General features: G+C 46.0%; 1 protein-coding gene across 1 annotated transcript in view; it reads right to left on the reverse strand.

Moving 5' to 3' along the window:
• Window positions 1–1701: 1701 nt before the first annotated feature.
• Window positions 1702–12307, reverse strand: part of nck2b (NCK adaptor protein 2b) — a 49352-nt gene continuing 38746 nt past the window's right edge. Inside the window, exons 4-5 of the mRNA XM_076302936.1 lie at window positions 5366–6189; window positions 1702–3296 (exon numbers count right to left, since the gene is read on the reverse strand). Of these exons, the coding sequence (XP_076159051.1) occupies window positions 3102–3296; window positions 5366–6189 (1019 nt within the window). The 3' untranslated portion in view covers window positions 1702–3101. The remainder of the gene's footprint in view (window positions 3297–5365; window positions 6190–12307) is intronic.

Consider the following 12307-nt stretch of genomic DNA (forward strand, 5'->3'; position numbering starts at 1 on the left):
TTCCCAGCACAGGAACCATAAAGTCCCCCCGTCCGCCTCATCTCCTGGGCAGACAGTGTGACTACGCCTGGATTAAGCCTTCATCATCCGGGTGGGTTAATCCACCGAGAGCATCCCTTTGGAATGGTGGGAACCAGGCTTGGAATTTCACCATTCTGGGGGCAAGGCCACTTGGCCTTCAGTTGGGCATATTTGGTGGGGGGCACAAAGGCCACATGTCAGGGCACCAAGGCCAAAGTTAACTATACAGTAGTAGACTACAAAAATGATCAAAGTTGTATTTAGCCTATTCACTGCAGTATACCTGCATCACTGTATGAAACATTACAAAAACATGAAATGAAAACATGACATATTACATAGAACTGTAAATCATCTGACCATCTAATATTTACAGATATCTAAGCTATATATAACATTTATTTTATATTTGGCCTGTTATGAAATCATGTATTGAACAATTTAAGCACATCTCAGCTTTAAGAAACTCAAATAGCCTAGATGCATGCTTAGCATTAAGGCTACTTTCACAAACTCTTAGTCAGCTGTCCTCTGATTTACCAATATCTAGGCGACATTTGTAACATTTATTTTGTATTTGGCCCGTTATGAAATCATGTGGAACAATTTAAACACATTGTAATACTTAAAGCCCAAATTTGGAGACATCCATGTATGTCGAACTTTACTGCAAATTCAAAACTGGATTACTCTGGAACGGCTAACTGTACAGGGGACTGCTTTACACCTTGTGTTCGGTAAGGTCTCCTGTTTATTCTGATATATGGTTTGTCATGTGTTAAAAGAAGGGTTCGTAAAGTATTCCACCGAGATGAATGGGTAGGGAGATCATGGGACGCAAAACCTTCAGTAGAATGTATGATTAAATTGAATTATATTATTAACTTTTTTTTCGCGAACCGTTCAACACAGCAATTATCGGCTAACAACGTTTAAAAGCTGAGAAAAAGCTCTTTCATGTGATACTTGTGATGTCTGTGTGATGAATAGGCTACTTCGCGAGTGGTTCAACTGAGAATGGGTGAATTTGGACGCACTTGCGCTTTAAAAATAAATCTGACTTGACTTGACTTGAAAAACAATTACTCATTATTAATGGAAAATTAATAAATGTTCTAAAGACAACACAAGGCATCACAATAGGAAATTCAATCAAGCATGGTATCACGAGGCATTATCATGATGGTGACCGTATGAGACGTTCCGTGGCCCAGTGTTTGTCAGTGATGTGGCGGTTCAACTGGATGGATGCGAGGCGACATTGTTATCCCAGTAGTGTGGTGTAACTACTGGGGCATTGTCATGGTGGCTGTATGGGATAGAGTTCTGTGTTTATGTCAGTGATGCAGCGAGGGGACTGAATGTTGTATGGGTGGTGATAGAGCTCTGTGTTTATGTCAGTGATGTGATGATGGGACAAAAATGGCATTGTTATCCCAGTAGCACCATCTGCTGGGGCATAAATGAATCTCTAAACCCACTACAGTCACACCGATGTGGTCAATCTCTGCACTCTGTATAGTTCCACTATGATGTGTCAACTTCATTATCGAGATCAATAAGGACTATATTCCCTCTCAGAAGACCAGACCATGCTTTGCCTGATCAAAAGCTGTGTTTTCAAGGACTTATGGAATACAAACAGAATTCAGTCATTTTTGCAAAAAAAAAATATTTTATTGAACAAATGTATCTCAATTCTACCCACACTGTATTTGCACAGTACTATACGTCTGGAACTAAATTATATACGCACCATCTTTCCTCTTTTTAAATAGACAAACAGATGAAAACATTTTAAATAATGACGCTCAATAACATTCTGACATAAGACAAAGGAGAGGTGGGCTCTCATCTGTAGAGTCATACTGGTAAACATAGTGTCTGTGTCTGTGTATATATGGATACTTTAATGCTTTAATCTGTGACCATGGATAAATACATTATACACTATAACCCTGATCTGAGGATTTCCAACAGTAAATATGAAACGTGTGTGGAGGGGAGGGGAGGGGAGGGCTTCACATGAGCGACTACAAGGGTGGCACATTTGGTTGTACATCCACAAAACATTCCACTGAAAACAGAAACACACTTCCCTTGTCACTTCCATGTTTGGCCACCGAATGGCGCTCTTGTCCTTTCCCTCAGGTGGACGAGAGGGACGGCGAGGGACGGGGTCCATTTCCTGAGACGGCTCTCTCAGACTCGTGCGCTCAGCTGCTCCGCACCATCGCAGCTGCCACAGCTAGTTTAGCCTGTAAAAAATACCTGTGTGGATTTGGTTGAAAATTGTTCATACTCAAATAGTTCTTGTCATTCGACGTCACAGAGTGTTGGTGAAACTCCTGAAGAGCTGTTAGTGGGTCTGGCACCTCTGAGCAGAGTGAACAGAGTAAACCTGCCCAGCGTATATGGAAAGAAACGTTTGGTTTTCCTCTCTACGTCTCCCCTCTCTGGTCTTGAACAGCTGTACTCACAACAGTTTTTGACACACGTGGAAGTTTCCAGAACGGGAGTGCTGTTAGACTGAGAGATTCTCAGAATGTTCCACTGAGACGAGGAGACCACAGAGAGGTGAAGCCAGCAGCCAAGGCCATGAGCGTGTGCTTTAATACGGTCACTTAGTGAAGGCAAGGTCCTCTTCTCTTACACCTTCTCCATAAACCAACCCTGGGAAGGGTACACTTTTTTAAGACAAAAACAAAACAAAATAAAACAAAACAAAAAAACAAAACAATGAATATACAGGCCCCGGGACACTTTAAATAAAGATGTGAAACAGCTCGTACCGACAGTACTGCTTGTACCGTGACAATCTTTAACATCTCCAGGTCTTCACATTTGGCTTGGAGTCGTTGGTTCGTGTTTGGCTCATGGTTCTTACTGAATGTCCTCGGTTTGGTACTATGTGGTAAAAGTTCTCGGAACTGTTGCGTTTCGCCACAAGGGGGGACGTGAAAACGAGACATTGCTCTGCACAGAGTCCAATCCTAAGGCTTGCTTTCAGGCAGGGTTGGTGCGTATTTGTATGGGTATGTGTACATATGTATGTGTGTGTGTGTGTGTGTGTGTGTGTGTCACAGCAGAGGTTTGACAAGGTAGAGCTTGTCCCCTTGCTCGCTGGTGAAGATGGGCGCTTTCTTGTAGTGTTCCACCAGCTCGTCCATGGTGTTGAAGCGCCGCTGGCCGATGCAGTAGACCCCCTCACACAGCTGCACCTTAAAGTGCTTGTTCTTCCCCACCGCTTTCAGGGACACTGAGAAATCACTCGGCTTGGCGAGAGACAGAGAGGAGAGAGGAAAGGAGAAGAGAGGAGAAGAGAAGAGATGAGAAGAGAAGAGAAAAGGAGAGGAGAAGAAAGGAGAAGAGAAGAAAGGAGAAGAGAGGAGAGAAGAGATGAGAAGAGAAGAGAAAAGGAGAGGAGAAGAAAGGAGAAGAGAAGAAAGGAGAAGAGAAGAGAGGAGAGGAGGAAGAGGGGCAGGAAACGATGACAACATCCAAGAAATGGAGAGAGAGAGAGAGAGAATAATCCAAGAGAAGAGGGGTGACAGAGTTGACATGGTAACAGGATGGGAAAAGGGCAGAGAAAGCAAGGGGGGAGAGGCAAAGATGAAATTAAATTCAAATTGGATTTTAAACCAACAGCCTCCAAGAGAACCCTGTACATCTCAGAGGCGCAAACAAATCAATCTCCAGAGGAAAAGAATGCAACAAGCCATCCCAGTGGCTTTACCAAACAATAAGGAAAAAACAATTTGACGCATTCATCAACCATCCCCAATTATAGAGTACTGCAATATTAAAATCATCTCATGGGTTTGTGCAATACCAAAATGAAGGCCCTACATATATTGTAATGTTATTTATTCAATTATCATTCTTTGACTGTGAGGAGAGAGCATTCCCAGATAGCCACAGCAGCCACTTCTTAATAATTTAATAACAGAGTCTGACGAAGTGTGTACATTCTTTTCCTGGGATGTGTCTGCATGATGCACTTGCAAATACATGATCTACCATGTAATACAAAACAATCCCGACTCCTACAGGGATCCGAACTTCACATTGTAGTGTGAATAAACGATTATATGAGAACATATGAGAAACAGGCATGGACACATGAGTGTAAGTGTGGGTGGAAACGATGATGGAGTCTTGAGTGAAGTGATGAGTTAGACTGCATTACACTAGAGAGTGCCATGCTGTCTGGGGCTCTTGAGAAGTTGTCGGCAGGATTTACAAGAGGCAGTTTTGTGAAGTTCTGCAAAAAGATTTACTCATTTTTCTTAAAGCTACAGTTTTGTATATGTACAGTATATTCAGTACAGCAGCATCCTTCAACCCATAGAGATGCTTAGGGTAACTGAGAGGGCTATTTTGTAAAAACATGTCTCATATTACAACATCCTGTGCAGACAAGTGTCAAGTCATGTGATGGCTAAAAGCATCAACACTGACCAACGATAAGGAAAGTAAGTCTTCTGTTAATGGATGATGGCAAAACATTTCATGGATTCTGATTGGCTCTCAGCTTTTTATCGTTCTCAAAATCATTCTGAAAGTGATCCTCAACGATGTCATTCTTCATATCGTTATTGTTGTAGTTATAGTTTATGTGTGGAGGTCATCATTTATATTTAGGTAGAACGATACTCTTTTCTTGTTATTGTTATAGTTATCGTTGTTAGTGTGAATGGCCCTTAAAGGAGCGATTTGTAGGATTGTTACCGAACGTTCTGTAGGCCAAAATCAAAACACTGGTGAACGTTCTCAAGACTACCAGACGCGAGCCTCTTTTGGGTTGCCAGATCTAATGAAGACTTAGCTAACGTTAGTTGACCTGCAGCTGCTTTAACGTTTCTCCAACCATGACCCACCTACATATTACGGAAACAGTGAAAACAAAAAATACCTCTCTCCACTTAATTTGTTTCTTGTTTTACTTTTGGAAATTTGCCTGCCTCTCGTAGGCGTTCATGACTACAACAGACAGCAAGTTGACAGTTGGCCTTTGCTAATTTGGCAACACAAATAGGAGGACATGCCAGCCAATTATTAATACGCTATTCTAGAATTAATCGTTCAAAACATAAACGAAAATTCCAAGAGATTCAGCCCCGTAACTCATTTTTTTCCATGGGTTTTAGGGGGTTTTATGGGTTATAGTAATGTTGTCAAATAAGCCATTACTTCAATTCATTGTGTTTCCTTACTCTCTGACAACATATGGTGATCATTTTTGGAATGGTTACAATTTATTTTCCATTATTTCCTACATACTGGTCCTTTAAGTCCACAGTATTTAAAAAGAGACAACTGGGCTGATACAAAAAGCACTCACCGATGACTCGCTATCTCGGACCAGGAAGTCGCCCTCTACTCCCCTCTCGTTGAGCGCACACTCCGCTTGATGCCGAGTCACTTTGCCGTAGTACCAGTCCTTCCCGGCAAACTTGCCTGTGCGCGCGGGGCCCGTCTGACTACCCACTCCGCCCGGGGCCGGGTGGGTCAGGGTGCCCCCGGGTGCCGCCCCGTCACTCAGCACCAGCACGTAGTTCTTTGGCACCAGGCCCAGCTGCCCGCGGGCGTTGCGGCACTTCCACCACTCGGGGTCGTTCTCGGGCTTCTCCACCACCTCCATGACCTCGCCCTTCTCAAAGTTCAGCTCCTCGTCCGTCACCGAGCTGAACGGGTAGAGCGTCTGGACCGTGTGCAGCACCCCAATCTGCGACGGCGGCGGCGTTGGCGGCTGATGCTGATGCTGCTGACCACCGCCGTTGCTGAGCCCGCCGCCCCTCGGTTGCTGCTGCCGCTGCGCGGTCAGGTAGCCCATTCCGGCCTCGCCGGACGCCTCCTCGCCACCCTCTTCCATCACGTAGTTGGACGGGAACCAGCCCACCTGGCCGCCGTAGCCGCCGCGCCACCAGCCGTCGCTGCACTTCTCCATGACCAGCACGCGCGTGCCCTTGACCAGCGTCAGCTCGTCGTCGCGCTCCGCCGCGTAGGCAAACTTGACCAGTGCCGGGACGTTGAGGTCGTAGATGCGCTCGGCGCCACTGCCCCCGCCCCCGCCGCCGCTGCTGCCGTTGGACGGGTACTCGGCATCCGTGCTCGGCGTGGGGGACGTGTCGCGCGCACTCGTCTTCCTCTTCGTCTTCCCCAGGCCTAGAGAGAGAGAGAGAGAGAGAGAGAGAGAGAGAGAGAGAGAGAGAGAGAGAGAGAGAGAGAGAGTGTGAGAGAGAGAGAGAGAGAGAGAGAGAGAGAGAGAGAGAGAGAGATGAATGCTTTCAGTGCAAGCTTTTACTGCTTTTAAGAGGTTTTGGGGTGGTGGTAGCATAAAGAACTGTGCTAGCATGGAGTAGCCAGACAAGTTGTGGGTTGAAGTCCGGGCTGCGGCCATTGTACCCATGAGCAAGGCACTTAACCCGAGAGGCTCTCGGGAGACTGGCTCTTGGCAATAATTGCCATATGTAAGTGGCTTTCGATGAGTGTCAGACAAAATGAATACGTTTTAGCAGTTTCTGTAGTAGACTGTTTGTTTGTTCTGGGTCTACTTCAATCTATTTTCAAAGCACAACATTACAGTGCATATTTTTAGCAAAAACACATCTGTAAGCAAGCAGATTTTCTAAGTACTCTCTGTGCTGTGTTGCTGGTGTTTACAAAGCTACTGCCTTTTAGCCAGTTTGGTCCCTAGTTTTACAACATCAACAACACCACCACATTGCATTTATATAGTGCTTTTCAAGGCACCCAAAGTGCTTTACAGTGAAGGGGGAACCTCACTAACTGCTGCTTCTTTAAGATAGTGGTGTTTACGGTTCAGGTGTCTACAGGGCTGCCCACACACAACACTACACACACCAGAGGCCTGCACAAGCTGGGTCTGGGTCATTTGCTCCATAAACCAATCGTACAAAATGGCTACATTCAGAACTCGTGAAGTAACAGTGTAAGTGTATAAGGCACACAGTGTTTCTGCTGTTGCGCTGGAGAACAGTCCAACCTGGAGGAGAGGAAGAACGAAGAAAGACAGGAAGAAGGAAAGAGGAGAGGAGTCGCTGTGCAGGGGGTGGGAGTGTGTGTGTGTGTGTGTGTGTGTGTGTGTTGGGGGGGGGGGGGGGGGTGCAGCCACAGTGGCAATGCAGTCGTACATTCCTCATAGAGAGAAGAGAAATAACTTTCCACTGACAAAAACAATCATTTGGGTTACCATAGCAGCAAGCACCAGTCAACACAGCACTGCTGTTTCACACTACTCTCCCAGGTCCCATCTCAGTTCTCACTGTAAACAGATAATGACCAACCAGACGACAACATTGCATTCTGGATACAAAAACTCAAATACGAAAAAGTAAAAATATCAGTAGTGATAGTGTAATTTTTGCAGGCAAGAAGCTGTGGACTTGTTACATATATGCAGTTCCATTTGAATTCAACACCCGTCATTCCTCATCAAGCTGTGGACTTGTTACAGTACATGTGTGTTGCGTGTGTGCGTGTGTGTGTGTGTATTGCGTGCATGTGTGCATCTGTGTTGTTACATGTACACTACCAATCAAAAGTTTTGAGAAAAGTTTGCAAAAGGGTTCTCAACTGTCATAGAAAGAAATGGCTGATCTTAAATGCAATATCTAGATTGCCCATTATCAGCAACCATTCATCCAATGTTGCAAAGGCACATTCTGTTTACTAATCTGATATCATTTTAAAAGGCTAACTGAGCAAACATTGAAGAACCCTTTTGCAATGATGTAAGCACATAATGTAATCTGAAAACTGCTGCCCTGAGTAAAAAACAATGCAACTGATCTCATGGAATGGAAATGTGTGTCTCCAAACTTGACTGGTAGTGTATGCAGTAACATTTGCATTCAACACCAGTCATTCCTCATCAAGCTGTGGACTTGTTACATGTGTGTTGCATGCATGTTGCATGCACATGTGTGTGTGTGTGTACTGCGTGCATGCGTGTTGCGAGTGCATGTGTGTGCATTTGTGTTGTTAGATGTAGTGTATGCAGTAACATTTGTATTCAACACCAGTCATTCCTCATCAAGCTGTGGACTTGTTACATGTGTGTTGCATGCACGTTGCATGCACATGTGTGTGTGTGTGTATTGCGTGCATGTGTGTGCATCTGTGTTGTTACATGTACTGTATGCAGTAACATTTGTATTCAACACCAGTCATTCCTCATCAAGCTGTGGACTTGTTACATGTGTGTTGCATGCACATGTGTGTGTGTGCGTGTGTGTGTATTGCGTGCATGTGTGTTGCGAGTGCATGTGTGTGCATCTGTGTTGTTACATGTACTGTATGCAGTAACATTTGTATTCAACACCAGTCATTCCTCATCAAGCTGTGGACTTGTTACATGTGTGTTGCATGCACATGTGTGTGTGTGTGTGTGTGTATTGCATGCATGTGTGTTGCGAGTGCATGTGTGTGCATCTGTGTTGTTACATGTACTGTATGCAGTAACATTTGTATTCAACACCAGTCATTCCTCATCCCTCTCCTGTTACCCTACTTCCTATGCTATATCCTCTCCAAGTGCCGAACACAGATGCCAAGTATTTATTACCTTTAGGCGGGGATCACATCAGCCAGCGGCAAACGTAATGCAACGCTCAGACCATAATAAGTTTAGTCTCGTTCTTAAGCAACACAAATGGTTTGTCAAATGAATATGCTGGCGTTGCGCTTTGAAAGTTGAACCAGGTTCAACGCTCAGCTTGTTCAACGCTAGCTTTACGCCGGTGTTGCCACTGTTCCGCTGCCGAACCGAGAACTATAGGAAACCTGCCGCTTGCCGCTGGCTAATGTGATCCCTGAGCGCCACTGTTGTAGCAGCAAGCTCACTGCGCCGGGATTGTGCTTCACCTCAGTGTGCTGAGTGTGTTTCACTAATTCACGGATTGGGATAAATGCAGAGACCAAATTTTCCTCACAGGATCAAAAGAGTACCTATACCTATAGACCCTTTCAACAATAAAAACAAAAACAATGCTTGAAAGTTCTATTTGGTTCCCAATCTACTTCCTCTGCATTAAGATAACATATGGAATGTTAAAACGGAAGCCTTGTGGGGCCAACTATGATGCTGATAATGGAACTCTTGAAAGGGTCTATACCTTAAGGATTACAAGTCACTGCCTGGCTCATCTGCAATGCCCTCCTGCTGTGTCCAACTGTGGAGACCGCAGCAGCGGCCAGTCCTCCGGTCAGGCAGAAATCCCACCATCCTGTCTCTGACCTCCTCCGTTCTTCATGCCTGGCTGCTCCTCTACCTCAGTGGAGTTCTGTGTGTGTGTGTGTGCATACGTGTGTAGCTCTCTGTGTGTGTGCATGCGTGCGTGCGTGCATGACGTGTATGTGTGTGTGTGTGTGTGTGTGTGTGTGTGTGTGTGTGTGTGTGCATGTGTGTTGCGTGTGCATATGTGTGTGTGTGTGTATGTGTGTGCATGTGGGTGTGTGTGTGTGCGTGTGTGTGTGTGTGAGAATGTGTGGGCCTGCATGTGTGTTGCGTGTGCATGTGTGTGCATCTGTGTTGTTACATGTACTGTATGCAGTAACATTTGTATTCAACACCAGTCATTCCTCATCCCTCTCCTGTTACCCTACTTCCTATGCTATATCCTCTCCAAGTGCCGAACACAGATGCCAAGTATTTATTACCTTTAGGCGGGGATCACATCAGCCAGCGGCAAACGTAATGCAACGCTCAGACCATAATAAGTTTAGTCTCGTTCTTAAGCAACACAAATGGTTTGTCAAATGAATATGCTGGCGTTGCGCTTTGAAAGTTGAACCAGGTTCAACGCTCAGCTTGTTCAACGCTAGCTTTACGCCGGTGTTGCCACTGTTCCGCTGCCGAACCGAGAACTATAGGAAACCTGCTGCTTGCCGCTGGCTAATGTGATCCCTGAGCGCCACTGTTGTAGCAGCAAGCTCACTGCGCCGGGATTTTGCTTCACCTCAGTGTGCTGAGTGTGTTTCACTAATTCACGGATTGGGATAAATGCAGAGACCAAATTTTCCTCACAGGATCAAAAGAGTACCTATACCTATAGACCCTTTCAACAATAAAAACAAAAACAATGCTTGAAAGTTCTATTTGGTTCCCAATCTACTTCCTCTGCATTAAGATAACATATGGAATGTTAAAACGGAAGCCTTGTGGGGCCAACTATGATGCTGATAATGGAACTCTTGAAAGGGTCTATACCTTAAGGATTACAAGTCACTGCCTGGCTCATCTGCAATGCCCTCCTGCTGTGTCCAACTGTGGAGACCGCAGCAGCGGCCGGTCCTCCGGTCAGGCAGAAATCCCACCATCCTGTCTCTGACCTCCTCCGTTCTTCATGCCTGGCTGCTCCTCTACCTCAGTGGAGTTCTGTGTGTGTGTGTGTGCATACGTGTGTAGCTCTCTGTGTGTGTGCATGCGTGCGTGCGTGCATGACGTGTGTGTGTGTGTGTGTGTGTGTGTGTGTGTGTGTGTGTGTGTGTGTGCATGTGTGTTGCGTGTGCATATGTGTGTGTGTGTGTATGTGTGTGCATGTGGGTGTGTGTGTGTGCGTGTGTGTGTGTGTGAGAATGTGTGGGCCTGCATGTGTGTTGCGTGTGCATATGTCTATGTGTGTGTGTGTGTGTGTGAATGTGTGTGTGTACATGTGTGTTGCGTGTGCATATGTGTGTGTGCGTGTGCATATGTGTGTGTGTGTGTGTGTGTGTGTGTGTGTGTGTGTGTACATGTGTGTTGCGTGTGATTGTGTGTGTGTGTATGTGTGTGTGTGTGTGTGAATGTGTGTGTGTGCATGTGTGTTGCGTGTGCATATGTGTGTGTGTGTGTATGTGTATGTGTGTGTGTATGTGTGTGTATGTGTGTGTGTGTGTGTGCATGTGTGTGTGTGTGTATGTGTGTGTGTATGTGTGTGTATGTGTGTGTGTGTGTATGTGTGTGTGTATGTGTGTGTATGTGTGTGTGTGTGTGTGCGCATACGTGTGTAGCTCTCTGTGTGTGTGCATGACGTGTGTGTGTGTGTGCATGTGTGTTGCGTGTGCATATGTGTGTGTGAATATGTGTGCATGTGTGTATTGCGTGTGTGCATGCGCGTGCCAGGGGGCCCCGTGGAGCAGTGGATCGTGCCAATCTCAGTCTCCTCACATCATGACTTATTAACCCGCCGCCGAGTCTGCACACCGGCTCACTCACTCGTATCAATATTTACACACACACACACACACACACACACACACACACACACACACACACATCCCGTGGCCCAGGTGCCGTCACGCAAACTCCCCCAGACCTGCCTGTCACACCGCGGTCAGTTCATATCACTCAACCACATGACCGCACTCTCCGGCTCATATTCCCCCCGCGGAGGAATCTCAGGCATTCAAAGAGTTAAATAGGATGCAGTCAGCCTGGAGCACACACACACAAACACACATACACACACACACACACACACGTCCGGTGCGCTGCAGAACAACACGATCCTCACACACACAAAACCCCCTGCCACCGTGCACCCTGTGAAAGGTTAGGCCGAGTTTTTTGCCCAGAATAAGACCCTGGCTAAGTGGCGAGTGAAAACGGTGACCAATATAGAACTGCAGTGACCTGGAGAAGCAGAGAGAGAGAGGTGGCCATTTCTCAAATCTATCTCCACACTTAGGCTTTTTAACGCCTCAGCCAATCACCTCCTCTCCATCCTGTTCCACTAACCAACAGGGACCTCTCTGTGTTATGTGTGTATGTGTGTGTGTGTGTGTGTGTGTGTGTGTGTGTGGGGGGGGGGGTTCTTTATTTATAGCTTCCCACAAAAAGGAAAACAAGTGAACATCTCCTGCTGACAGCCTCTAAAGCCTTTATGGCATCAGCATGTAGATTGAAAAGGGAGAGAAGGAGAGGAGAAGAGGAAGAGAAGGAATAACAGCAAACTGAAGTGGAGAGGAAGAGAGAGTGACTGTAGTGACAAAGAGGAGAGGAGAGGAGGAGAGGAGAAGAGAGAAGTGGAGGAGGAAGAGAAGCAATAACAGTAAACTCAAGTGGAGAGGAAGAGAGAGTGACTGTAGTGACAAAGAGGAGAGGAGGAGAGGAGAAGAGAGAAGTGGAGGAGGAAGAGAAGGAATAAGAGTAAACTCAAGTGGAGGGGAAGAGAGAGTGACTGTGGTGACAAAGAGGAGAGGAGGAGAGGAGAAGAGAGAAGTGGAGGAGGAAGAGAAGGAATAACAGTAAACTCAAGTGGAGAGGAAGAGAGAGTGACTG

Source organism: Alosa pseudoharengus, unplaced genomic scaffold, assembly GCF_046254945.1.
Source record: "Alosa pseudoharengus isolate Yale_2024_CS ecotype anadromous, Long Island Sound unplaced genomic scaffold, YU_APseudo_1.1 YU_APseudo_1.1_scf_24, whole genome shotgun sequence".
Lineage (NCBI taxonomy): Eukaryota > Metazoa > Chordata > Actinopteri > Clupeiformes > Clupeidae > Alosa > Alosa pseudoharengus.